The sequence below is a fragment of the Macaca mulatta genome, chromosome 7, assembly GCF_049350105.2.
Source record: "Macaca mulatta isolate MMU2019108-1 chromosome 7, T2T-MMU8v2.0, whole genome shotgun sequence".
Classification (NCBI taxonomy): Eukaryota; Metazoa; Chordata; class Mammalia; order Primates; family Cercopithecidae; genus Macaca; species Macaca mulatta.
The window spans coordinates 97,165,528-97,192,387 of record NC_133412.1 but is presented as its reverse complement, the minus strand read 5'-3'; the positions used below and the strand labels follow the sequence as shown (position 1 = coordinate 97,192,387).

At 57.5% G+C, this 26,860-nt stretch overlaps 2 protein-coding genes and 2 long non-coding RNA genes across 11 annotated transcripts in view; 2 read left to right on the top strand and 2 right to left on the bottom strand.

Moving 5' to 3' along the window:
- Positions 1-703: 703 nt before the first annotated feature.
- On the bottom strand, positions 704-7,875 carry CPNE6 (copine 6). The gene is given in 19 exon segments (XM_015143423.3): positions 704-902; positions 1,022-1,196; positions 1,399-1,635; positions 1,777-1,910; positions 2,232-2,283; positions 2,375-2,429; positions 2,507-2,640; positions 2,902-2,961; positions 3,210-3,296; positions 3,519-3,623; positions 3,975-4,064; positions 4,156-4,239; positions 4,395-4,469; positions 4,635-4,709; positions 5,082-5,261; positions 5,657-5,828; positions 7,137-7,251; positions 7,749-7,767; positions 7,769-7,875. Coding segments are annotated over 18 exon segments (1,839 nt in total). The 5' UTR covers positions 7,796-7,875; the 3' UTR covers positions 704-902; positions 1,022-1,058.
- Positions 6,626-26,860, top strand: part of LOC144330191 (uncharacterized) — a 31,517-nt gene continuing 11,282 nt past the window's right edge. Inside the window, exon 1 of the long non-coding RNA XR_013396138.1 lies at positions 6,626-6,687. This is a non-coding gene — a long non-coding RNA (uncharacterized LOC144330191). The remainder of the gene's footprint in view (positions 6,688-26,860) is intronic.
- Positions 9,065-26,853, bottom strand: CARMIL3 (capping protein regulator and myosin 1 linker 3). 8 transcript variants are annotated; one of them, XR_013396131.1, is made up of 40 exons: positions 26,267-26,853; positions 24,661-24,755; positions 24,323-24,373; positions 24,160-24,219; positions 23,950-24,065; positions 23,653-23,750; positions 23,327-23,397; positions 23,155-23,228; positions 22,849-22,924; positions 22,678-22,766; positions 22,073-22,167; positions 21,758-21,844; positions 21,443-21,552; positions 21,222-21,299; positions 20,589-20,665; positions 20,404-20,508; positions 20,244-20,313; positions 19,697-19,778; positions 19,473-19,569; positions 19,270-19,324; positions 19,018-19,190; positions 18,728-18,796; positions 18,398-18,491; positions 18,206-18,304; positions 17,706-17,834; positions 17,422-17,535; positions 16,788-16,963; positions 15,888-15,975; positions 15,612-15,749; positions 15,288-15,351; positions 14,938-15,146; positions 14,442-14,542; positions 13,514-13,829; positions 13,036-13,168; positions 12,329-12,389; positions 12,133-12,222; positions 10,091-10,209; positions 9,826-10,006; positions 9,546-9,656; positions 9,065-9,415 (listed from the first exon to the last, which is right to left on the bottom strand). XR_013396131.1 is itself a non-coding variant. In XM_077940733.1 (40 exons), exons 1-40 carry the CDS (start codon positions 26,304-26,306, stop codon positions 9,390-9,392), a joined length of 4,122 nt encoding a protein of 1,373 aa, XP_077796859.1. In that variant the 5' UTR covers positions 26,307-26,853; the 3' UTR covers positions 9,065-9,389. The 8 variants fall into 8 exon arrangements, 7 of the variants coding, with proteins under 7 accessions (XP_077796859.1, XP_028707268.1, XP_014998908.1 ...); XM_077940733.1 differs by having other exon boundaries at positions 9,065-9,418; positions 9,540-9,656; positions 13,040-13,168; XM_028851435.2 differs by having other exon boundaries at positions 9,065-9,418; positions 13,040-13,168.
- Positions 10,219-12,004, top strand: LOC144330192 (uncharacterized). The gene is made up of 2 exons (XR_013396139.1): positions 10,219-11,695; positions 11,796-12,004. It is a non-coding gene; the product is annotated as an uncharacterized LOC144330192 (long non-coding RNA).

Below are 26,860 nucleotides of genomic sequence, written 5' to 3'. Positions count from 1 at the left end.
CATGGGTGAGTTAAAACGAAGCCTCACTTGATTGTCAGAAAAATGGTGAAAATAATGGTAACCACCTACTGAGAATAAATGCATTTAAATAAGCACTTAGCATAAAGTTGACACATGCTACATAATGATATTTGCTGTTGTTGCTGATGTGATCGTTAAGCGTGTGAATCTGTGTATTCACGCACTGCACATCCCTGAGTCCATGAGTGTGACCCATTAAGGCCATGAACAGACACACACATTGACACACCCAGGAAACCAGACGGTACAGGCCTTAGATGCTCCACTATGTTCCCAGTTTACTAGCAGACCTGCTGCCCTCCTTTAGTACCCCCAGCACCTATTCTTGGCCCGCCCCACAGCTGTGTGGGGGCTGGGGTTCAGCTCCTGGGGGACTCAGCAGGGCCTCTCTGGAGACAGCTATAAGAAAGCTTCAGCCCGCCCCCCTGACAGCCCCTAATTATCCCCGTATCTCCTGTAATTAACCTCCATGGTGTGTAGACCCCCTGGGGTTGGGAGGTGAGGGTGGGGGCTCCTCAGATCCCACTGGCACATAGTTGGGGTAAGACTGCAGAGACAGCAGCCTGCCTGGGGAGCTCTGTCTCAGATTTTGAAAGGTGCTGGTCCTCATTTCTTATGGTGTGTGTGGGTGTGCTGCAGGCTGCCCAGTGGGCATCTGAGGCATGATGGTTAGAGGCTGAGGTGCTAGGAGCAGTTCTCTTTATTAATGGCTAGAAAGTCAGGATCACCCAAGGAAGTCACTGAGGGGCCACAGCATTAAAGGTGTGGGGTTTGGAGAGATAGGAGCAGGGCCCACCACTCACGTCCAGAACCCAGGGGGCACAGCTGGTCCAAGAGGTGGAGGCATTGGTCACTGGAGTCACGAGGGTCAGGACAGGCACCTGGGAGTGGGAGGAGAGTCATAAACACTCTCTTCTACACTACACCCAGCCTAGATGGGCCCTACCGAGCCCCACTTTGCACCCCCTGTGTCCACTCCTTTGGGCCCCCCAGGACTCACTGAGAGGCTGAGGGAGTGTCGGTCCGGAGGGTAGCAGTCATGGGCTAGGGCTGGGAGTCGTGGCCAGTGTGCAGGGCCTGGGAGCCCCAGGGCTGATGCCCTGGCTGGCGTAGTACTCCACCACCTGCCGTGGCACCTCAGCCAGGACACACTTGGCGAGTGCAGAGGGGGCAGCCTAGGGTGGGGACAGTGATGTGGTTAGGGGTGGGAGGAAGAGTAGGGCAGGCAGGGTCAGTTGAGGGAGAAGTGGGGCTTCAGGGTGGTCAGTTAGGCTCCAGCATCCTTAGCAGGACATCAAATGATGGAAGACGAAGGTCAGATTTGGGGGGATGAGAAGCTGAGGAATCCTTCAGCTGGAAGGGGCCCAGGGGACTCACATCCTTGAAGTCTCGGAAGGGCACAAACTGGACAATGTCTCGGGCTGCAGGCACCCCTCGGGGGCAGCGCAAGGGACCGTCGTCGCCATCCAGCAGCCGCATGTCAGAGAAGTCAGCATTGCCCACGCCCACAATGATGATGGACATGGGCAGGCGGGAGGCACGCACGATAGCAGTGCGAGTCTCAGCCATGTCGCTCACCACACCGTCAGTGAGCACCAGCAGCACCGAGTACTTCTGAGGGCGAGCAGAGAGGGTAGAAGGGTTGGCTTTGTGTGCAAGGGCATTGACAGCGTTTCTACCCAGGTGCAGGCCCTGGCCCTGGCACCACTTGAAGACACATGGGGTAGCTCCTGTTTGCCCACCATGTCTTCCTACCGTGGCTTGGCCGGTGCTCTGCTCCCGCTGGGCCGGCTCAGCCACACGGTTGATGATGGGGGCCACGTTGGTGGGGCCGTAGAGCTGGATCTGGGGCAGGCAACGACGGTAGGAGGCGATGACCCCTGAGATCTCTGTGGGTGAAGAGAAGTTGAGAAGCTGGCAGAAATGAGCAGGGCCTCTTCCTGACACTCTTTAAAGCAAGGAAGTGCTTCCAGGTCTGAGGACTGCCCTCCCCTCGAGTTCCTTCATTAAGCAGTGGGAGAGTTGGACGGTCCCTTGGTGGGGAGAGTTGGGGGCAGATGCTGGGCCTCAGCCCTGGAAGCCTCACCTGATGAAGACAGGCCTGGGATGGGTGGAAGGGACAGGAAGCTGGGCCCTTGGGAATGGAGTCTGTGCTCCTGTGTGGGGTGTGTCTAGGGCGAGGTGGGGCAGGTGAAAATCTCCCCTTTTACCTTCACATTCAGGATTTTCCGGGTCAAAGTTGATAGCAAAGTCATGGGACACCTGCGAGGGCAAGGCGGGAGCAGTGAGGGCCTGCCTTTTCTTCCTGACTGACACGCCCCCCATCTCCTTCCTTCCCTCACATCTAGCCTACCTCGAAGTTGGGGGGGATTCGAGCCCCAAAGCCAAAAGCTGGGAACCGCTTGTCACTGGGGAGAAGAAAAGGCTGTGGAATCCGTCGGGCAAGGCCTCCCTGCCTGTTCCCTCCCGCCCCACTCCCTCCTACCTGTCATAGTCCTGGCAGATGCCTCCCACTGCACGCAGGGCCTGCAGGTAGTGGTTGGGCTGTCGGGGGCTGAGGCAGTGCAGGGACTGGCTGCTCCTCGGGTCCCCATTGGAGGCGGTGAAGTCGATGGCCACCTGGGTAGGGGTGGGAAAAAGGTCATGCTGCAGCCATGAGAGCCACCAGATTGCCTAGGCCAGAGCTGGGATCTGTAGGGAGGACTAAGATGAGTAGGGGGGAGGCTACAGGTAGCCACATAATGATGGGGGGTGCATAAGCTGACAATGCAAAGGCTCGTGAGCAGCCCAAGTGGGGGCAGTGGAGATTCCAGGCTCCTTCCATTCACTATGGACTCAGCCCCTCCCTCTTGCCTGTGTGCCCTCCCTCTGAGTCTTTACCGTGAAGCTGATCTGGCAGCCACCCATGATGTAATCCAGGAAGGTGTGTACCTTCTCCACCTGGAGGTAGGGAGAGGGGTAAGGTGAGGGGATGGGGTGGTCCTTTGAGGAGGGAGCATGGGTAGGGCTTCTGTGGGGAACATGGGGGAGCCAGAGTTTTTTGGGTTGCAGTTGGGGGTGAGATAGGGCAAGGGTTCCCAGTTCCCAGAAGCAGAGAAACTGGTCTTTGAAATAAGGGAAGGGTTGAACCTGAGAGTGTGGTAGGGGCAGGGGCTGGGGCAAGGCTTGAAGCAGGAAGTGAAATTTACCGTGCACTGGGCCAGCACTACCGTCCCTGAGCTCTTGTAATTCTTCTTCTTGTCCCGATACTTGGGGTTGATACAGTCCCACTGCATCTAGACCCCACCCCACAAGTTCAGGGTCACAAATCCATCAGGTGACCCCTCTTTCTCCTTTCCAGCAGAGCCTCCCAAAGCAAGACCCCCATGGCTCGGTCCTTCAGCTGAGCCCAGGTGCTTTCCACCCTCTCCACTTCCTATGGAAGTCTCTTCAGAATCACCCCCAGGACTCTCCCCGGGATCTGGGTGGGGATTCTGGGGGTGGGGTATTTGTGGCACCTCCTGCCCAGGGTTTGCCGTCCCTTCCTGCATCTCCTGGAAAGTGCTGGTGAACTCGCCGATGAAGTCATGCTTCCCACTGGAGTCATAGTCATATACCAGGAACTGAGAAGGCAGGGGGAGGAGTAGGGTCAGGTCGGAGATGCTCTGCAGTGTTCACGGTGAGTAGGGGGACTCAGAGGCAGGGGCCTCACAGTCTTGAGGCCCAAACAGACATCCTCAACCTGCCCAGAGAAGCCACCTGCTGAACTTTGTTCTTTGGCTCAATCTGCCAGGGACTGATAAAAGGCACACATGTGGGAAGTTTAACATAGAGCTGTGATCTGTTATTTATCCCACAGTGGGATGTGCTTATCACATGGGGGAGAGGAGGGAGGCTTGCCACAAGCAGGGGAAAGGTCTTAGATAGCAGACTGGCTGCTCCAAGTAGGCGTGCTTGCCTGGCTGGGACTTCACCTTGAGAGGTCGGTGGACATCACAGCTGCACAGGGAATGCAGGGACAGGCGAAACGGCTCCCAGCTGGGGTTCAGGTTGTTCTTCACCACCTTGGAGAGGCACCAGGTGGCTGGTCAGCTCCTGTCTGGGTTTTCTTACTTTGCTCTCCCTCCCTTCATCCCCATAGCCCCAGGCACCAACCTCAGTTCTCCAGACCAGCTGATCACTTTGGTCCCCGTTCGTCTTATAGATTTCCATGAAAGGGTCAGACTTGCTGAATAGATCCTGAAGATACAGGAGAAAGGGTCCCTGAGGCTGCAAGGAGGGTGGGGGATGGGCTCACACTGGGAAAGGAGCAGGCCTGGGCTCCTGGGATCTGTCTTGAGTGGGAGGCCTAGGACTGACCGGGGAGTTGGGGGCCTGGACTCTGGGGTTCCAACCTTGTTGTCCAGCTTGTGGGCTCTGAAGGTGAGTTGCACATAGTCGTTTGTGCCAGAAACCTCCTCAGCCACGATCTGCAAGGGGGATGCGAGTGGCAGGACTCCTCTATCCCTACCACAAGGGCCACCCCATCCCCTTTCCCTTAGGTGGGGGTGGTCCTGGGCATGATGTCACCATAGGTGTCCATGCAGGGGCATTGAATACCTGGACCAAGGGTGAGTACAGGCGATCTTGCTTACCGTGATGGTGGACTTGCCCGCAGTCTTCCCATTCTTCAGCAGCAATGGCTTAGTGATCTTGGTTTGTGACACAATCTGGGAATGGAGGTGGAGGGAGACCCAGCTGTGACAACCCCATCTGCCTTGGCCACGTACAAGGGATGGAATAATAACTGCTCTGAGTGTCCACAAGGGTTGGAACTTTGACTTGGGCTAGGGTTGGGTTCAATTTTTACAGTAGTCTGAAGAGGGAAGCACTCTGACCACTCCCCCATTTTTTTGATAGGAAAAGTAAGACTCAGAGAGGTTAAGTATCTTTCCTGAGGCTGCACAGCTAGTGAATGGCAGAGATGGGAGCCAAGGCTGGGTTGAACTAGCTCTAGAGCTCATGTTTTCTCTCATTTCGGTGTCCAGAGGCAAAGCTGATGGAGGTAGGGTAGGGTAGCCGGGGAGGCCGAGAATGCAGACCTGGCCCAAGGTGCACTCTGTAGAGCCGAGGAAGGTATCATTTCGGGGGCTGGTGGCTCCATCCTCAGCATCGAACACGTGGAACTGCAGGGGCTGCTTCTCCTCAAAAAAATACTCGAGGGCCAGCACCCGGGAGAAGACAGGGCTGGAACAGGAGCGAAGCACCTCCGTGCGCTCTACCTGTGGTAGCAGTTGAAGGGAGGCAAGGGTTCTCTGGGAACCAAGGATACTTTTCCCTGCCCTGGACTACCCTAGTCATGCCAGCTCTTCTTGGGCCCCCACGTCCCCAGCAACCAGCTCTTCTCTTCCTAAGCTGATCCCTGAGCTTGGGGTACTGCCTGCCCACTGGACCCTCAGTCCACTGGGCTATCATGAGGCCTTTGGGAGCAACCCCGCTGCCTCTGGGGCAATCTCAGTCCCCTCCGGGACCCCATCTCCAAGGTTACACAAGCGGCCTCGAGAAGGCACTGCAGAGTCCACATATTTCCCTACAAGGCTTTCACTGCTCCCACCCAGCCTCCCTCCTTCCCAAGCTTAACCCAGGTTAGTTAAGGAGAAACCTGAGCTGCTCTCACCTCCACCCACTGCTCATCAGAGTAGAGCTTGAGCAGCACGCAGGGATGGGGTTTGGTGAGTGTGTCTCGGTCCAGGAGGCCATGGCAGGACACCCGCAGCTCCACCCGAGAGGCCCCCAGCGTCATGGTTGGGGGCTCAGGCACCCATCCCATCTCAGGGTCCGACATGTCACTGTGGGGACAGAGCAGGTGTCCTTGACCCTGGAAAGGGAACACCTGCCAGCAGAGAGGGGTCTACCCTCTGGGGTCCCTGGGCCCCACCCCCCTTAACCTTCTTCCCTAGACCCGGGGGCCTCACGAACCTCCTGCTTCCCCTGCCCTCTGCTCAGCTTCACCAGAGCTCTGAGCAGGGGAGGTCAGTGGACCTGAGCCTCCCACTCCTGCACAGAAGCCCTGTGCTGCTGGCCTAGGTATGCATGGATGGGGCTGGAGAGGGCTGAAGGGTTGGGGTGGGGATGTTCCTGGCAGTCTTGGCTCCTAGGCCATCGATTGATCTATACTTTCTGCGGCCTCAGCACCTTCTGCTATTTCCCGACTGGTGTTGGAGCCAGCGCTGCACTCAGTCTTGGCACGAGGGAGCTAAACTAGGGCAAGGGGGTGGGGCAGGGGGTGAAGAGGCCCCTGGAGGTCTGAAGAGGATGGGTCTCAGAAGTGGAGTCTGCAGTGGGCAGGAGACAGGTTGGAAAGTCCCCTGCTGGGGTATCCCTATCCACCCCCTGCCCCCATTCCCCTACTGGCTAGGTGATGGAAAAGGAGGGGTGTGGGCTGGGAGGCAGGACCAGGGCTCTACTGAAAGCTCTTTCAGGCTCCTGGCAGGAGCTCCAACTATGACAAGCCTCACATCCCTCCCCACCTCCCCTGTTTTCACACTTCTTGGCAGCACTGGCACTGTCTCTTAGCGACAGGATTTTTGGGGAGTCGTGGCTCCCTCCATGCTGCCCGTGGGATGCACGCATGCCACCTTCCCCCAGCAGTGCTACCAAGCCTCGGGCTGAAGCAGGCAGGGGTATGCCGGCCCGAGTTCATGGCCGGTCAGTCCATCTATCTGTGTCTGTACAGATCTCAGGGTGAGGCTGTCTGATCTCATGTCATGCTTCCCCGAATGAGTGTGCATTGGTGTGTCTGAGTGCCCCACCTTCCGTGTCAGTCCCCCCATGTTGTGTGTCCGTTTCCAGGAGGGTGTGACAGTTCCTGTACCTCCCTCAGAACTGGGACCTTTCTCTGGCTGGGTATCTACCTCCCCACAATGTGTGCCTTTCTGGATATGTGAGGGAGGGTCTGGGCTGGGGGAGGGAGATCTCTGCTTTCCAGCCACAAGTCTCCCAGTTCTTGGGGGGTCCCTGAGATAGGCAGGGGCTTGTGGTGGTGAAGGGATTGGGCAGGGCTGGGATCTCTCTGTGGGCTCCAGGATACGTTGTTATGGAGACTGGGCCAAGCTGGGCTGGGCTGGGGCTGGGCTGGGGAGGAAGGGTGGGCTCACCTGGGCTCTCGGTCGGGGGCTCCTCTCTCCGGCTCTCTGGCCCTGGCCCTGACTCCCTTGCTGCTCCAGCCGCTGGCGCTGGCTCCAACTCCGGCTCTGCTGCTATTTATGGGGCCTGGATGGGGAGGGGTGGGGGGGGCGCAGCACCAGCTCCCCCCGCATGGATGGATTGGGAGGGAGAAGAGGGAAGGGGCAGGGCCACAGCCTGGGAGGAAGCCACAGAACCAGGGGAAGAGGGCGGGCTAGGGGTGGCTTAGAGGCAGGACCCCTACAGACACAGTGACACACATCTTCCCCTTCACACCACACCCACACCCAGAATTACAGAGATGCGCACATTGCAGTGGTGCATGCATACACATTCACACAGAGAAATGATGGCGACACATGCACCCACGACTCACAGGCTCACACATATCTTGACACACACAGGCGCCAGTACATAAACTCACTGTGACACCATGACAGTTACAGCCCCCGGCCGATACACATTGGGAAACATACCCCTTCTCACATCACTTTCAACATTGTTATACTAGCTAAGGATATCTGCAGTCACATAGACAGGAACACCGGGCTGTCCTTGTCACACATGTACTCACTCACACTAACCCGGAATACAGCAGAATGTAGATCTTCCCGTGCTCCTTAAAAACCATCACGTACCTTGCTGAACGTCATAGCTTTGAGAATGACGTCCAGTTCCCTAGCCACCATTTTATAAGGAGACACAGGAAATGGACATAATTGCTTAAGGACACCCAACCTCATATCCTGGTCACATGAGGGCATGTGCTGAAGGACTGACTCCCAAGGCTTCTTCCCGGTGCCACAATATACCCAACACCCCCGGAGATTCAACCTATACGGCCTTACCCTTGTGGGAGGGGCTGTGCCATGCACAGATCTTAAGGAAACAAAACAAGTCATTACTGGTGAAATTAGTAATTAAGGGAAGTAAGCAGTTGCTTGGGGAGCTGCAAACCACATGTGAAGACGTTTGGGCACATTGTGGTCTGCCATGAGTATGCAAGAGCATTTACTTTCACCCTCCATCCCCTTAAGCTGCTCATGTATTAATGTAGCAGCCATTTATTGAGCATCTCCTGGGTGTCAGGCACTGTGCCAGGTGCTGGGGCTACACAGGTGATTAAGACACAGCCTCTGCCCCTGGGGGAGGCAGATGTATGTGGAACAGAGAGACAGAGAGAGGATAAGCCAATACACATATGCAATTAAGTGTGACAGGTGCAATGTTACGGACCTGCTCAGGATGCAGTGAGAGCACGTTAAGGCAGGGTGCGATATGGATGAGTGGGGAAGCCATCAGGAAGGGCTTCACAGAGAAAGGGCCTTTTGAGTGGGATCTTGAATGCCAAGACAGTATTTGCTAGGACACCATGGGAGGCAGCGACTTTAGTTGTTGACCTCATGCCACAGAGACTTCTGTTCACCTGCAAGCCACTCTGCTATTGAGATTTCTGACTAGTGAGGGTGCCCCCAGGACGACACAACATCATGTAATTCCCCCATTAGTGTGCATGCGCATGTACACACACACACACACACACACACACACACAGGCACGCACTGCTCCCCAGTGTCCCTCTGGTACACTGGGGCTTCCAATCCCATTACACCCCCAAAAGCTGGACAGACATTGGTGTTGGTTTCTGTCCTTTTGGTTCCTTCTCCAGGGAGCTCAGCCCTGACCCTGTGCATAACACCCACCTTGACTTGGGGACTTATCAGTCCCCTTCCCTCGACAGTTCTCTGTTTTTTTCTCCTGCTCCTCTAAGAAGCCCAAGTCTATCCCTGTGGAATGTTTCTCACTTTTCTCCACTGTGGCCAAGCTCCGAGGGTTTGTGGCAAAGGAGCAGAAGGTGGAGGCAGTGAATGGGGAAGATAGCAGAGACTCGAGGCAGGCAGTGATTTTGTTTTTTTATTCTATACAAGTGGGGAGAGAGTCCCTGGGGATAGAGGGACAGAGATCCACCCTCCTGGGGGAGGAGACAAGCCCCCACCCAGAAGCTCTCTGCAGAGAGAGGCATCGAGGCAGGCATTGACAGCCTCCATCTCTCCAGGTGGCTCCCTCTGTTCTAGTCCCTGTCTCCAGCTCCCCCATGCCTGGTCCTGCCATCTTGCCCCTGTAGGACAGGAGCTGGCAGGAGGCCCTGGGGGACTGGGGGTGGCTAGGGGTCTGAGTCCTTGTGAGGCACATGTCGAGGGCTGAGGAGGGTGTTGTGGCAGTTGTCAGTCTGTTCCTGGCTCACTGGTTCCTGCTGGGGACAAATCCAGGGAGCCCTGTTTCCTGGGCAGGGACAGCCAGCCACCTGGTGTTGGGGCTTCGAGGGGTGTCATGTTGGACAGATAGGTGGGAAGGGGGACTTGCCCTCTCACCACCAGCACCTGTGGGGTCAGGAGGCCGTCTTCTATCAGGTTCCAGCTTGTCACAGGACTGTGCCCGCCGTGTCCTCTTGGGTTTCAGTGGGGCAGTCCGCCGGCCTGGATCAGGGAGCCCTGAAATAACAATCAAGGCAGGCCTAACACAGGAGTGGGGGTCAGGCTGGGATGCTCATCCAGGCTGTGACTCCTGGTTTCACTCATTCCATGCTCTGGAAGAGGACCTGATGTGGGCAGCAAAGTCCTAGAGGTGCCCTGAGCCCCCCTTTCAGCCAGGGTGGCAGACCTTGGACTTCGGGCTCCTCTTGGTCTTGCTGTGATCCCAGCCTCAGCTGGGGTTTGTTGCCTCCTGGAGTTGCATCCCCAGCCTCAGCCTCCTCCCTGACCCCTGGCTCCTGAGGAGGCCAGCGGCCCCTGGGCACAGCCACTGGCTTGGGAGGCCGTGGAGCTAGAGCAGGGTCCTGTAGCTGGCAGAGGAAGGAAGATGCTGGGTCAGTTAGTCCCTTTGCCTCATCAAAGTGCCTCCCCCACCCATCTTGCTGGCCCCTCACCTTGGCATTCCTAGCTGGAAGTGTCCTCTCTGGGAAGAGGGTCCCCTCCTTCTCCTCTTCCCCATCTTGGGAGGCTGGGCTGGGACTCTGGCAGCTGTGGTTGGGGGCACTCTCTTCAGCTGGGGATGAGAGAGAGGAGAAGCTGCAGGAAAAGGCATTCTTGCATAGCTCCTGCCCCTGTCTCCTCTCTCCACTGAAGCCCTGGAGGCCAGGACTTTCTCCCTCCAAGCCCATTTGCTCCTATCCCATTTGCTCCTATGTCTCTGCCTTTTATGTACCTTTTTTTTTTTTTTTTTCTAAGATGGAGTCTTGCTCTGTTGCCCAGGCTGGAGTGCAGTGGCGCAATCTCGGCTCACTGCAACCTCCACCTCTCGGGTTCAAGTGATTCTCCTGCCTCAGCCTCCCGAGTAGCTGGGATTACAGGCACCCACCACCACGCCCAGCTAAGTTTTGTATTTTTAGTAGAGATGGGGTTTCACCATGTTGGCCAGGATGGTCTTGATCTCTTGACCTCGTGATCCGCCCGCCTCGTCTCCCAAAGTGCTGGGATTACAGGCGTGAGCCACTGCACCTGGCCTTTCATGTGCCTTTCTATGTCCACGCTCCTTAGCCCTTGTTTCCCAGGATCATCCTGAGGCCATAACCTCTGGAGGGGACTCTGGCCTAATTGTCCCTCTTGCAGAGCAGTGCCCAACCCCTTTCCTGCTGGGGCAGAGCCAGGGCCCAGGGCCTGCTGGGTCCACAGGCATGCTGCCCATCCAGGCTGCAGTGCCCTGGGGGCTCTGCCAAGGCTGCAGCCTGGCATTCCCAGAACTCTGTCTGAAAGTCTGATTTAGATGGAGGGGTGCCCTGGCACACTCATCCCCCGCCCTGGTGGCCTTTAAGCAACATGAGCCTGTGGGTCTCACACTGGAAAGTGTTGTCTACGTGTGCATCTGTGAGGTGTTTGTGCAGTGGGGCAACTGACTAACTGACTATTGCGGTTTCCTAAATGAAAGATGGAGCCCTACTTTGGGCGCTTTAATTAGCCTGTGCATGGGATGGAAAAAATCAGCAAAGATGCCCCCAGTGCTGGGTTGGCCTTGGAGGAGGAGGCAAGGGCACAGGCACTCCAAGTCTCAGGCTCGCCTGGTTCTGCACTACAGGGGAGAGAGGGGCAGATGCAGAATGGGTGGGATGGGACAGTGGGGAGCATGCGGCTCAAGCCAGACCAGCCAGCTCAGCTCTTAGCTCTTTTCAGCCCTTACGCCCTAGCCTGGTGATGGGAGTGGAAGAGGCTGAGGGGGTGTCACCATTAACAGGGAGATTTTGTTTATGTCAGTATTGCTGGAGGGTCATAGTCCAGGCCTTTGGCAACTGGAGTTGATGCTGAGCTGACCAACTTTTCTTTAGTGACTCCCTAAGTGGAAGGTGCACTGAGGCCAGCAGGAGGGAAGTGTCATGCCTGGGATAATCCCCTCCCTTTTACTCCTCCAGTCATGGGGCCAGAAAGTAAATGACTTGTGTAAAGTTGTGGGTGGCTGAGAAGGACTAATACTGCAGGTTTCTGACCTCCGAGGCAGAGCTCTTGCCCGTGTTTGGGGCACCTTTCTGCGTGAGCTGAGGGTGAGTTGATAAACGACTTCTGGAGGAGGCTGGAATGTGTGAGGTGGGCCTGGCATAGCTGGTGCTTGCTGGCAGTTTGACTTGCCCACCCTCTTCCCAGCAAGGTGCAGAGAGAAGCCTTCTCTACAGAGGCTGCCACTGTGCTGACGGTGACCAGAGGCTGCACCTGCTCTAGAGAATTCACCAGAGCCATCCACAAAGCATTGCTCCTGTCTGCTAACACTGGAGAAGCCGCTTTTGTTCTGTAGACGCTTTCTTTGGATTGGGTTGTCTCTTTTGGATGTAGCTTTGTAAATATCCTTAAACATTTTCACTGTGTTGACTTCTCATTGGCCCACCTTGGCCATACATTCCCCAGCACAGGGGCCATGGGCTTCTGTTTCTCTGGACACACCCTGGGCTTTCAGTACCGCTGCCTGAGAAGAGGCTTTCCATACCTATGTGCCACGTGGCCTCTGCTCGGCGCATGGCACTGAAGCTTGGTTTGGTGCTTTGGGGTGGTGGTGGGGGCTTCCAGGATCCAGGCCCTGGAGTAGAGAGAAGGGATGAGAAAGAGAGAAGGAGAAAGGAAAAAGGTAAATTTGACCCCCGAGAGAGGGGTCAAAGGAAGGGCTTGAATGTGACTGTTCTTACCTGCATCATCCGAAGAGCGCCGTTTCTGCCAGGCCTGGGTGCTGCCCTCCTGGTCTGGGCCCTGAAAGAACAGTGGGTCAGGTCGTAAGAAAGTCTCCTCTGTGGCAGGACTGCAGGTGACAAAGGGCTTCTGCTCTAGCATCTCCCATGTCATTCTCATGTCATTAGTCCCTAGACACTTAGACTGTTTTCCAAAGAATGGCACCCATACCTCCCCAGGGGCACAAGAAATGACTTACACAAATGAGTATACTTCCATCTTTATAGTTACACATGTATTTTATGTGTAGTAGAAAAAAACATGAGTCATTCAAAAAGCCTGTGATTTTAAAGATGATAATGCCTAGGTCTAGCCTAAGTTAAAAAAAAGTGAGTTAATTTAAATAAAAATACGATGTAAGTAATAATTCAGGTAAAAATCAGTCGCAAAGGTTATAATCAAGTCACCATGGCTTGGGAAACAGAGCTCTAGAGATAAGTATTTTTATAACCCCTCATTTTACAGTAAAGAAGAAGAAGTTTCAAGAGGTTAAGTGACCAGTCCAGGGCTCTATGGCAAGTGTGTGGTGGGGGCTGAACAGCAGCTAACATCTTCTAATGCCAAAGCATCTGCTTTCCCTACTGAACCACCAGGGATGAGGGAGTGGGAAGGAGAGGGTGGTGGACAGGTACCCTCAGGACCCACAGTTTGTTGTCCCAGGCTCCACTCACCTCTCGTTTCCCATCGAAGCTCCAACCCTTGGCTCTTTCCAACCCAGGAAGGGCAACACCGTGAACCCGTGGCTGCTGTGCTATCCCAGGGGCTGGGCCCCCCTCCCCTGGCTCCGACACCTCAGTGCCCTAGAACAAGGTCTCTTATTTATTAGCAGTTCCCAGTGGAAGGGAGCTCCCCAGGCTGCGAGGGAGTTGTCAGGAGGACCCCTGCCTCACTGAGTCCCCAGCCGTGGGGAAGCCCTGCGGAGACCCTCTGAAGAGTCCTTCCAACACCTGCATTCGCATATAGCACTCCCAGTATGCTCTTGGCCACTGGGTCTTAGTCCACTCTCAAGGAGAGGAGAATTGAAACCAGTGTTCCTGAGAACCCTGGGTCCTAGCATTTTCCCATTAAGCTTGGGGTGGGGTAGGAGATTGGGTTAAGTGTGGGGCAGGAAAAGGGGAAGACACAGCACCCCCTGCCTCACTTACCATCTTCCTGCAGAAGGAAGGCCCCCGGCCCCCACCAAATCCAGGCAGGAGGCCGCTCTCCTCCTCTGGGCTCCAGCAGGGAGAGGAGTTATTGCCGAGGCTTGGGGGGTCTGGGCTAGGGGGGCTCTCCTGAGTCGGGGGAGGGGGTGGGGGTGGAGGGAGGAGGAGTCCAGTGGTGGGGGACCCCGGCCCCCTGTCCCCCTTGAAGCTCCGGGGCCTGCGAAAGTGAAACAGGCCCCGGCGCCTTTTCTTCTGGAGTGGAGGCAGCGGTGGCTCTGAGAGTCCTGGCCGCACGGTCCTCAGAGTCCGGGGGTAGCTGGGGAGAATCAGGGTAAGTTAGCAACAAATGCCAGATGCAAGTTCAATCCTGGGTCTGATAAACCTGCTTTCCTCTCATCTGGTCTCTCCTGCTGCACTGCAGCCCTTTCCACTTCGTTCTCAGGGAGATGACGCCCTTGCCTTTCCTGTCCCGTTGTAATCCTCCAGCAGCCTTTCCCACAGACTGACTGTTTCTTCCCCGGCACCTCCCCCGCTTCTCCTGAGAGGAGAAGCATCTCCTCTCAGCTTCTCCAAGTGACCCGGCTCCTCCTGGACAGACCCTGGGCAGTCTGCAGGACAGTGACAGTGAATACTACCTCTCAGGCCTCTCAGCATTAATGGGTAACCTGTCCCAGGGCTGCTCCCCACCTCCCTCTCATCCACTGTGGTGTTTCACTCTGGCCTCATTCCTCCCAGGTGTCCTGAGAAGATGCAGAGGTCATGGGCCCTGAGGGCTGGGTGGGGAAGGATGACAATGTGGGGAAATGTCCCACGGAGACTGGCTTTGGGCACTGTTGCTATAGAGACTCCCGTGGGAGGTGGGAGGACACAGGAGCCCTTCTAGGGCCTTGGGGCCTGCTGAAAATGGGAGTGTTTTTAGGCATCACACCTGGAACTTTCCTCCATGACCCTTCGGCTGAAGAAGTCCTCCAGCCCCTCATCCAGGCGGGTGGCCATCCCATTCTCTTGACGAGTCCCAGGTGCTGGCATCTGCTGGGAGGAAAGTCCCATGGGACATCTCATCTAGGTCAGGAAGCCCCACCTCCCATCCACTCAGAGCATTCCCCTTTGGGCTTGGACATTTATGGACATTTAGACTTCAGTTCACCCAGTGTTTCCTAAGCTTGGTGGCTCTTGGTGTTCTTGGTGGCTCTATCCTTCACCAAAATAAGAATGACACTGCCCGGCAGACAGAGATTTCTTATCTGTGACAAGGTCTAGCTCTCATACAAACTGGACAATCCCTTATCTGTTCACTGGCATGCCTGGGCTCCTGCCCAATCCCTCAAGGCTATTGTTTCTGGAATTTGGGTCCTAAAGGTAAAACCCCTGGCTCTGGCATCACTAAGTGAAGGGGATCCTCTTGTGAGGCCTTAGGGACTCACACTGGGCCGACCAGGTCCTGGAGGCGTGGTCCTGGGGGGGCGGGGCCTCCCTTGTGTTTGATGCCTTAGTTTGTAACCATGAGTGGGCAGCTCAGATAGACCTTCCCAGGAGCCAGTAGCTGTGGGCTGGCTGCCCCCGAGTCCTGAGAACCAGCCAGGGGGGATTCCCAGGTTCCCCAGTTGGCTTTCCATGTCCTGAGGGCTCCCGCCTGCAAAGACAGTAGCATTAGAGGGACTAGCAGAGGAATGGGGAGCAAGCAGGATGGGGAGACAGAGAAAAAATCAAGGGAAAGAGGGGCTATGGAGGGTGGGAGTCTGGAGTCCATGAGAACGGAGGCTGGGAGACTCACTGATGAAGGCAGACACCGGCCGGATCTTGCGGCAGCGTTTCTGCTTTTTGATGGCCATGGTGTCCTGCAGAAATGAAGACGAGTGGCAGGGCCAGAGCCATCCATTCATCATGAAACCTTATTTGAGCCCATCCTGCCCCTTGCTCCTCAGAGGGCTGAGGCATTGGGATGAGGGAAGAGGTTGGGTTGGATTGGGATTGGGGGCAGAAGGCCAGGCTCAGGGAGGTGGCCAGGGGAGTCCAGAGCAGTGAAAGGGGACAGTGTTGTGCAGGTTTAAGGGCAGGGCCCCGGTTATTAAGGAGGAGCAGGGAGCGGGGGGCTCACAATGTTGGTCCCAAGTTCATCATCTGTGGTCTCCTCGTGGTCATGGTTCCGGCCTCGGCCCCGGGAGGACAGATCCTGCCCTTGGCCTGGGCACCCTGGTGGATCTGACAGCGTCCTTAGCTGGGTCAGGTGCCGGGCCTGGGGAAGGGCAGGTGTGAACAGAATTCCAAGGAAGCTGCCCACCTCCCAGGGCCTTGAAGGGGAGAGTGATTAGGGAGACGGGGTAATGTGGGGTAGAGGGTGTGCCTGAGTCAGGCCAGGCTGCAGAAGCCTTACCAGGCTCTTGTGGGAGTGGTAGAGCTCTTGCAGGATCTCATCCACTATGGAGTTGGTTAGGTAGGTGACGACTGAGAGCTTGACTTCACTGTGGGCACAGGTGGGGCTACTCAGAACAGTAGTACCTCAGTCCCTCGCATGGCCCCTGAGCCACTCCCTTTCCCAGAGGCCTGAGAGAATGGCCAGCTGGCCTGGTCTGTCTGCCCACGGAGCGCATGTGGCTGCTGAAGGAGGCAGCCTAGCCCGCGACACTCATTTGTCCATAAATACAGATCTAGTCCCACCCCGGAGCCCCCAGCCCAACTATGTGTGGGGAAAGAGGAATTCGAGGAGAAGAAGGAGCAAGGGGGCCCTAGGTCAGGCCCCTGGAGCCCCAGCGGAACAGAACTAGGTAATTGGGGTGCTGACTAACTAAACCCTGCTAGTTGCTACTGTGAGGGTAGAAAAGACCCTTCCTTGGACCTAGCTGTTTCATGGATATGTGTAGTACTTTTCCTTTGCTTTGGTGAGTGGTGGCACCCAGACCCAGAATGAAAGAGCTCTAGGGGCAACGAAAACTGGAAGGAAGACAGTGCTTCCACACACCCAACTTAGGGACTTTTCTTTGTCCACGCCTCCAAGGAGGCCCTGCTATCCCATTCCTGGTGTATTTGTGTGGGTATGTGTGTGTACACCTGTGTGGGCACAACCTTTGGCTCCTAAACCCCAGCTCAGCACTTAGATTTCTAGGGCAAAGACCAGTCAGACCCTAAATAGCAAGGTTGCATTTGGTTAAAGATTGATCCTTGTAATGGAGATTGTGCCATTCATTATTCATTGCTGATAGCTCTCCAGTCCCAAGTCCCTAAGTGATCTCGGCCAAATCCAGCTCAGCCCCCAGCCCTGCCCTTCGCCTCTCACTCCAGCTTGTTCTGAATGTCCTGTCCTGCTTGCTCCAGCAGTGCCCCTCGGATGAAGTTCCGGGGCACTGTGACACGCTCCGCCACATTGCTCAGCATCTTGTTGTGCCCCTCGGCCACCCGCATGGCCACAGGGCATAACTCCTGTGTCAGGCTGACCATGGACTCCAGGATCACCTAGTATGGGGGAAAGGGAGGCCAGAGGCCCAAGGGGGACAGGGTCAGGGGTGGCACCACAGCAGGGGAGACTATCTATTTCAGCCCCTCATGCTGAGACCAAGGGACCCACCTAAGGTCACAAAACCGTTAGTGGCAGAGTCTTGGACACTAAGGCTTCCCTACTTTCTGGTCAGTGCTCCTTCTACCCTACCATATAGACAGGGGGAGTCAGTCCAAGGATCCAAATCCAGAAGGGGTGGGCTCAGAGTTCAGGGACTAACATCAAAGCTCGCAGAAAAAAATCCAAGCCTGATATTGCAGCAATGCCTTGGTAACGTGGGACTGTGGGTGGTCTCAACTCTGCACATGTCCTCCTGGCCCTCCAGTAGTCTCCCAGCTCTGACTTTAGCTCTGGGCTTAGGGCCTCAGTCAACACTGGGTTCCCACCATGGCTTCCTCCCTCCTCCAGGACTTGCCTGCAGCTCCTTGTCCACAGCTTTGGACACCTCGCTTGCTACTGATTCCAGCCTCTGCCGCACAGGCCCGTCATTGGCCAGTACGTGGCCCAGCTCATAGAGGCTGGGAAACAGCTGGAGAAGGAAGGGGTTATGATTAGCAGGCCAGAACCAGGACTTGCTAGATCTCCGGGGTCCCTGGGCTAGGAAGGCAGATGCACAGGGCAGGGCTGGCATGGCTTAGCATGGTCGGCCTTCTTGGGTTCTCCAGACTTCAGGGGAAGGGTAGCCTGTGGAGGGCTCACCGCCCGGGAGTTCTTGGCATCTTTGATGAGGTCCCGAGCGTAGAGTAGCTCATCCTGCACGGGCTCCAGGGGGCAGAGTCTCAGGGCCCGCACCTCCTCCTGCACTCGTCCACACAGCCGCTGCAGCATCTGGAGCACAGTGGCAGGGGTGTCAATGGGACCCCTGCTTCCACATCTTCGCAGGTGGGACCCCTTAGGCAGTGCTACTGGTGCTAGCAGTGGTGGAGGTGATGTCTCTGGCTGGCCTGGTCCCCCTTGCTACAGCCTTTCTGAATACTCAGCTGAGCTCCCAGAGTCCTGTGCACTCCTGCTGTTCGCCCACGTATGTTTGAAGCCCATATCTGGCATGCCCTCTCTTTTTGCTTCCCCACATGGTTCAGTCCAGTGACAGGCACCATGCAGTGCCTCTTCATGCTCCCCCCACTCAATTTTCCATCACATCACACCTGTGCCCTGCATGCCCCAGGTATGCCCCCTGTGTCCCAGAGGGAAACGTTTACTTGCTCGGCGCTGCTGGTCACCAGGCCCTGCTGCAACCTGAAGGCCTGCTCCTGGGGGCACGTCTGGGAGTGGTTGTTCCTCACTAAGCACCATTGGATCTGGAGATGATGGGGTTGGTGGGTCAGGGCCTGGGGATGTGGGCTGCGCCCTGCCCCTTGCTGTCCCACCCTGCTTAGGATAGCACCCTGCACCTTCTGCCAGACGTCCTCCGTGCGCTCAGGGGCACTGCGATAGGCTTGGGAGATGTCGCTCACGGGGAAGGACATGAAGCGCAGCGTGTGGTTGCTGTGGGACACAGGGCACAGCTGGGTGGGAACAGGTGAGGATGGGAGGCCCCTGCCTCCTCTGTTGGTGAGCAGCCCGCCAGCCCCCTTGCTCATCATTTCTCTCTTCCATGGCCCTTCCTAAAATTTCTGTGCAAATAGGTCAAAGGGGCTAGGGTGGGGCAAGAGTAGTTCAGGCCTGATCCAGGCACAGGGAGGCTGGGGACTTGGATTAGGGTAGAAGCATCGTCTACTCACCTCTCCAGGGCCCTTGCTATGTCCAGGAAGCCCAGGGCAGATGTATTGTTCCGATCCCATAGGATAGTTCTGGGGGGAGGGTAAGCACCAGTTTAGCATCCCTCCCCCTGGGTCCCTACTAGGGGCCAGGGACACAATCCTCTTGGGGCAATAAGGATGACTCAGAGATGGTTCTGGGGTTGGGGGTCTTCTGAAAGCTGGGGTCCAGAGCATCAAGGCAAGCAGGGGGATTGTATATATATGGGGAAGGGCTGGGGCTCCAGGTCAGGGGGACCCAGTGTGGGCCCCACCTGAGGGAGGAGTTTATCTGCAAGGCCTTAGACAGCATCTTGGCCCCGATGTCCTCCATGCCATTGCCGCTCAGATCCACCTTGGCCAGGCAGGTGTTGCTGCCCAGGGCATTGATGAGGATGCTGGTGCGAAGCTTCAGCCGGGAGTCTGCCACCGACAGTGACTGCAGGGACTGTGTGGGCAAGGGGGGGTTGGGCCCAGCCCCACAGCCTCCTCCGACTGCAGGTCCCCTCCCAGGCCCAGGCACTCACACAGTCCTCTTCCTGGATTAGCTGCACCAGCTTGTGGAGGATCTCCTCCAGGGTCCTGCAGGGAGGTGGGGCTCAGAGTAGGAGGGGAGGGGCTGGGGTCATGCTATTGGAGGAGGAGAGAGGTGGCCAGAGGTAACACGGTGAGCCAAGAGGATGGGTGAATGATGGGATAAGGGTCTGTGGGCACGGAAAGGGGGCCTCACTTGGCCTTGACATTGAAGTTCTTGCCCAAAAACAGGTGCTTGAGGGACTTGTTCTTGCCAAGTGCCGGCACCAGTGTCAGGAGGTCCGAGTCGAACCCTGGTGAGCAGACGGGAGAGGCCTGGCCTTGAGGCCTGAGGCTGACTGGTGTCCCCTCAGGGCTGCTTCTGCATGCTCCAGGTCCCTGTTCTCCCCGGCCCCAGGGAAGTGAGGCACCACTACTCACCATTGTCCGACAGATCCAGGCTGCCTACACAGGTGACAGCTCCCAGCTGCTCCTGCAAGGCTTGGGCTCCCGCTGAGCGGAGCTGCAGGGACAAGGTGAGGGGTGGAAGGCAGGAGTTGGGGTGGGGGATAGGGCACCTTTAAGGCTTAGGATAGAGTAGTCACACCAGAAATCAAATTCATGCCAGGATCTGGGTGTAAAATCAGGGAGACTCTTTCCCCATACCAGATCCTTCCCTAGAGTGGCTTCCCCCACTTAGGCCAGAAAGGCTGCTATTCCTGAGACAGCTTGCTCCTGCCCTCTGGTGGAAAAGTCTGGTATCTCCCACCCCAAAGCTTCAAGGGCAGAGATACTAGAGACTGAGAGTGAATGGCCTCTGGAAAAGAGGGCCACAGACCCCAGACTGAGAGGGGAAAGTGGTGGTGTGGCCAGGTCAGGGGGTCGCAGAGGGTCAGCACAGAGGCTAGATGGAGCCAGGGGTTGACTTAGGTCCGAGAAATACACATGGGTCAGAGGCCGGCAGAGGGGTTGGGGACTGACGGCTCACCTCACAGCTGCTGAGATCCAGGTGTAGGTCACTGAGGTGACTGTTGAGGGAGAGGCCCTGAAGCAGCGCCCTGTGGGAGGGAGGTCAGCAGGCCCTCCTTTACCTCTCCCCGCTCCCCGTGGTTCCCTTGGATGCGCCCCCAACCCTGCACCCACCCGACCTGAGGGCCTCCAGGGGCAGCTTTGTGGCTGACAGGTTGACGTGGCTCAGTGTGTAGGCGCTGCTGAAGAACTGCTTGAAGGCCGGCGGGGACTCTCGACCCTTCCTGTGGAGAGACCCCTGGGGTCAGTGAGGGAGGGGGTTGGCCATGTCTTGCTCTGTCCTCCCTTCCCCCTCCTCTCCCACCTGTGGGAGCAGCTGTTGCGAGCCAGGTTGAGGTAGGTGAGGTGGGAGCAGCAGCCGTGGAGTAGGGCACCGAGAAGCTGTAGGGGGAGACATGGTGGGTCTCAGGGGAGCTGGAAGGGGGTGGGGAGTGGCAGGAAAGGACTCCCCCTTCCTCCCCATCGAGGTTCCTGGCTCTTCACTCTCTGTGGTCAGCCTGTGTGAGCCCCACTGTAGATGCCCACTCAGATTGTTGAAGCCTCTGTTTTCTCCCCTATGGAACATGGGTCTACTCCCTGCCTGGCTTACAGGGGCATAGAGCTGCTCACAGGCAGTGGATGTGTAAAGTCAGGGCCACCATTGACTCCTAAGGTGCCTTTTCAAGTCAGGAAAAGCATCCATTGCCCTGAGGGTGCCAGGGCGCACAGCTGGGGAAGGGAGCAAGGGCTGGCTTTTAAGCACAGCAAGCACAACCTTGTGGCCTGGATAAAGTGCCACACAGGTATGAACTACAGACATTGCTTTATACTTCAGCTGAACCTGAAGTCATCCAGACAGCTCTGTCCACCTGTGTACTCAGGGATGGGGGGTGAGACCGAGGTCCACTCTGGTCTCCCCACATCACCTCGGACTGGCTTCCCATCACCAACTGCTCACCAAGTCGATGACGCAGTCAGTTCCTGACAGGTCCAGGTGCACCAGAGCATTGGGTTGGGCCAGGAAACTGTAGAGGGCCTGGAGCAGGAAGGATAGAGAGGTTGCAGGGGAAGGGACGACGGAGTTTCGCCACCCCCAGAGGCCATGGGGCAGAAGGCCTCCCAGCTCCTGAAGCTTGAGCATGCTTTCTTCAGGGGACTGAGGCTGCTCTGAGGACTCACATTGGCCTCGTCCGTGGCGAGGAGCCCAGGGTTCTTGCTCAGGTCCAGGTATCGAAGGGAGCTGGCAAATGCTGGGTTGGCCCCGAAGGTCTGGCCGAGTGCCTGGAGCCCTGAGCATAGTGGGCACTGGACTGGATTGGCCCCTAGCCCCACCTCTTCCCCTCAGCACATAACTCTTCCCCGCTCCCCAAATGTGGCTCCTTTTCACTCTTCCATCCCTGAGATGGTGTGTGAGTGTGTGGGTGTACCTCTGGAGCTCAACACTCCAGGCAGCACCAGGGTAGGGTCAGAGGTCAGGGGTCCTGGTGTGAGTACCTCGAGGGGAAATGGCAGTCTTGGCCAGGCACAGTTTGGTGAGGCCAGTGGGGAAGCAGAGGAGCTGCTGGCTCAGACTGAAGAAGCCTGGGGAGTGGAGAGAGAAACGGGCCCAGTGAGGGGCAGGGCAGTGGGCGTGGGTGGCACAGAGTCAGGTTGGGGGCTCGAGTAGGGTACAGGCCTTGGGTCAAGGATGGAGGTTTCAGGGCAGGGGCTGGAATCAGGCTGGAGAGCTGCTGTTCAGACCTGGTTGGGTTCTGGGCTAGGACAGGGGTCTGCATTGTGATGGGGACAGGATTCAGGGCTGGGGCTCACCCTTGTCCTCGATGGGGTTGTGGGACAGAGTGAGGGCATGCAGCACACAGCTCCCGTTCTCCCCAAACACCCCGGCCAGCTTCTGGACAAAATCCCTTCAGGGAAGGGGAGGAAGGATTTGTCCTGAGCTGAGCCCCAGGTCCCAGCCTCTGGGCTTCCCCTCCTCCTCTACCTGCCTGCCTGGCTGGGGCTGCAATGGTCAGAGGTCCCCACAACAGGGGAATAGCTCAGGGCCTGCCGGGGAGCTTGTCACCACTCCAGAGTACCTGGGGGCATTCCACACCTTAGGAAGTTGTGCTGAGACAAAGGTCAGCTTTGGGTCCTCAAGACTGGAGCAGCCCACCCTGCTTGGTAGTTAATGGAAAAAGAGGACAGGGCATGGAACATCCTGGGGAAAGGCCATGGAGCTGGGGGTCAGGAGGCTTGGGTCTGAGTCCTAGCTTGATCTCCGAATTGCTTTGTGCCCTCTTTTGGCCTTGGTCTCCTCTTCTGTAAAGAGAGGCACTGGATAAGATAGTCCAGAGGCCTGCATCATGCTCTGAGGTTCTGGGACCCTAAAACTACATTAAGGGTGCACTACTGCCCAAGGAGGAGGCTGGCCTCACGTCTTAAGCCCGGCGTTGTCCAGCACCAGCTCTTCGAGGCTCCCCGACTTGCTCAGGGTATGTAGCACCTGTTCTAGCACTTCAGAGCCCTGAGGACAGAGGGGGTCTTGTGATCAGGGGCCAAGGGGGACACTACTCCTCCCCACCTCACCAGCCCCTCCTAGTTCCTACCAGTCGCAAGTCCTTGCAGTAGAGTTTGGTGAACCACTGGTTGTAGGCCAGGGCTGCTACCATTAGGGCCAAGTCTCTGTGGGGATATGGAAGTGGGCAGGAAAGTGGTGAGCAGGTGGCTGGGTCAGAAAAGAAGAGACCAAGGATAGGTAATTGGGCTGGGGAAGGCCTAGATGGGTAGATGGGGATGGGATGGAATTGGGGAGTTAGAGCTGGGGCTGTGGGACCAGAAGGGTGCTCCTGGGAAGGCTGGGGTTGGGCTGAAGTTGGGAATTTGAGGGTGGAGTCTCTGCCCCATCTGCTTACCGGCTCTCCAAGTGGCTGAAATCCAAGAGATTGAACTCCCGGTTATCTTCAGCATGGTAGATGGTGTCCACATCCTTGGAGAGGTGGAACTGGCTCACACCTTCCCCACTTCCTCCTTAGCCCCCTCCCTCCAGGCCCCACTTGTTCCCTATGGGGTCCCTGTCCAACGTACCCACTGAACCTCCTCACGGCAGTGTAACCCATTGTAGTCACACAGAGCAGCGTAGGTCTCAGAGAAGCCACCTGTGGGGCAGGAGATAGGCTGGTTCCACGAGGGTAAGGAGATGGGGAATAGGCTTGGATTCAAGAACAGTCAAGTTCACTTTAATTGGCAGTGCTCTTGGTTCTTGCTATGCCGTGAACTTCCTGAGGTCTGGGAGCTGGGAGTCCTTAGGGCAGGCAAAGCAATCCACGCAGGCAACACCCAGTGCACAAAGGGCTGTGGTCATGGGCCAAGATGGTGGAGTGCCTACTTTCCTCATATCTGCCCCTGCTCACCGCAGACACTGTGGGTGGTAGATGTGGAAGTCTCAGAGTTGGGGGATGTGTCTCGGGGCCCCTCTGGGGTGTCTGCGTTTCCACGCCGGATCAAACACCTGGAAAACAAACAAGTCATTCCAGAGAGGGCTGGAAGGAGGCTCTCAATTCTTTCCCCGTTACAGCTCCTGCATCCCAGGAAAAACCAGGAGTGGGGACATAAGAGCTCTTCTCAGCCCTGGTCCAGGGGAAGGAGGAAGGGAAGGAGAACTCTCCCTCTTATCTAATGCCTTAAGAGACCCCTCATTTGCCACTCACCCAGGGCCAGGGCAGACCTTGGACAGGGCAGAGCTCACATGTCGTGTCACCTGGTCCACACTTTCAGCTGATGGCAGCCGCATGCTCACCATGCCACGCTCCGTCTCCACCAGGATCTGGGGGAGAGGAAGCATCAGAGCCTCAGACTCCCTCCTCTCTGCTCCTTCCTCCAGCTGGCCCAGTAGTGGGGCCCAGAGCCCTGGTACTCACCTGGTTCTGACTGAGCGTGTTGAAGGCACGGATCTCCAGGACATTGAAGGAGCTCTCCACCTAGGAGGGATGGAGATGCTCAGCTCCTGGTAAGGACCTGGGTTGCCAGGCTCGGGAGGTAGGGAGAATGCTAGGTGCTCTCCTGCTCCTCAGCCCAACTCACCTTGGCTGGGACTTTCAGGGGGAAGAGGTGGAGGCGCCAGGAGGTCAAGGCCTGCAGAGAGAGGAAAAGAATGTCGGCGGTTCATGGCAGCTTCTGGGCCCTAGTGGCCCTGCCCTCCTTAAGCCCTTCAGCTCTGCTCTTGGATTGTCCCCCCAACCCGATGCCCTACCCTAGACTTTTGGACATCAACACAGTCCAGCCCTGCCTCCTCCCCCCAGGTTTTGTCTCTTCAGTGTCCACCCACTTCTGTCTCCTCTGTCCCCCCAGCTCCCTGCCCTCTCCTGGCCAGCTGCCCTTGCCAGCCACCTCCTGCCTCCCCACATGCCCAGTGCCCTCACCAGCACTCGGTCCTCAAACTTCTTGGGTTTTGTCTCCAACTTCACACGATGTTGTTGGAGCACGGCCCCTTGGCTCAGGCACCTCCGGATACTGTCTGAGGGTGAGTGGGAGCCTGCTCAGAGCTTCCCCTTACCCTGGCCACCTCCACCTCCCAGAGCTCTCCAGATAGAGGCAGGGTCAGGGTCAAATGGGATGAGAGAGAAACAGAGAGACAAGGGAGGACAGGGACAGAGGCCTTTCCTGCTTGGGTGACTTTTCACACTCTTTCTTTTTGGCTTTTCTCTTCCTATTAGAGAAGGAGTAGAATATGGAGAAAACTCTGGCTCCTGATGTCCCTGAGTCAGGGGACGGTTGCTGACTGTCTGTGGGAGGGTGTGTCTTACACTTCTAAGGGTGTGAAGAATTTCCAACCCATGCACTACAACAGCCATTGACACATACACAGTGAGTCAGTGTGTGGGGGTGTGGGGTGTCCCTTTGACTATATTCTAGGTGGTCTGGGTGTGAGTGTCTGCCTTTACTATGAGAGTGTGCATGCCTCCTGGAGATGTCAGGGAGTCTGAGTGTGGCATTGGTGGGGACAGGTAAGTGTGAATGAGTATGCTGTGGAAGGGGCACAGAGCCAGACAGTTCCTCCCTGTGTGTTGGGCAGGGAGAAGAATTAACGTTTAAATGAGACCCATACCATCTGCTGGCAGAACCACCCAGATATAGTGTGTGTGTGTGTGTGTGCGCGCGCGCGCGTGTGCTGGGGTGCCATCTCTGTGAAGATGTGTTTACACACGTCTCACGATTGTGCTGTGTGTGTGTGCAGGTGTGGGAGACCGCCACGGTGCAGCATGCCTCTGAGTATCCATGAGCATCCTGCGCTTTGCGTGGGCTAGCCTGTGCTCCCGTCTCTGGGGGTCAGGGTTGTGGCAGTGCTGGGTGGCCGGGCCTGGGTTTGGGCTAGGTCTGAGAACCATGCAAACGGGAGCAGCCTTGATGTGTGGGTGGTGGGTAGCTAGAAGGAGGCAGGCTGGGACGGGGGCTGTGGGAGGCGAGCCGCAGAGACCCTCCTGCTCTTGGTTTTAGCTCCAATCCAGGGCCTCTTCCCTGACTCTCTTCTTTGCCCCACTGGCCTGGGCGCTGCCCAGCTCCTAAGGGGCTCTTCAGGGCCAGTTCCGGGGCGGGGCCGGGAGGAGGGAGGGTGTTAAGCCACGCAGCGGTCAGGACCAGGGGCAGCTCCCATTGCCGGGAGGGGCGGGCTTGGCCCCGCCCGGCGGGGAAGCGGGGACTCTCCGGAGGGGAGACCGGACGCTTCGCCGAAGGTGGGCCAGGAACGCCGAGAGTCAGCCCCAGAGAGCGCCAGGGAACTGCACCTGTCACCGAAGGGCGGGACGGGCGGCTCCGGGACAGGAAGGTCCCGACCGGGTGAGGCGAAGCAGGCAGCGGAGGTGCTCCGGGGACAGCGATGCCCGGACTGGGATGCAGGGGCTGCCTTGGAGCCGGGATGCATGGGGTGAGGGGTGTGAGACACCGGGCTGGGGTGCACCGCGGGGAGGAACGCGCTGGGTCTGGGATGCTCCCGGACGGGGCGTCCCGGAGACCGAGGCAGCCTCGTACCTTGCAACTCGCGGGTGAGCTCCACGCTGGGCTTGGCCATGGCGGCCGCTGTTGCTGAGGCTGCTGCAGAGGAGCCGCCGCCACCGCTGGGGAGCCGCAGCACATGCTAGACCCGGCTTCGGCAGGGCCCAGGCGCTGAGCGCTGCAGCAGCGGCCGAGCCCGCTCGGGTCAGGGGCGGCTGCTTGAGCGCTCCTCCCCCGGCCACGGAGCGCCGGCTCCCCCGCCCCGCCCGGAGAGCTGCCCGACTGAGCATGCGCGACGCGCGGCCGAGCAGCGTGAGACCCCCCGCGCGCGCTCACGCGGACCCCTCTCGCCGGCTCCCGCGTGAGCGGGCCGGTGTGCGTCGCCAGGTGTCCGGGCCTTCGGGGTAGGGGGCAGCGTCCCCGCTTTCCGTCTACTATTCCTCGGGCCAGTGGGCAGAACCCATTTCTTTTGTTTGTGGGCCTGGGCAGCTTGCAGGGCGTTTCTCTATTCCCCACCGGCTCAGGACCTGTTCAGCTTGTCCTTGCTGACTCGGGAGGGAACTCGGGACCTAGGGCCATGCCAGAAGGGGACCTGGCCAGATCTGGGAGGCAAGGGGCGGGGAGATGTTA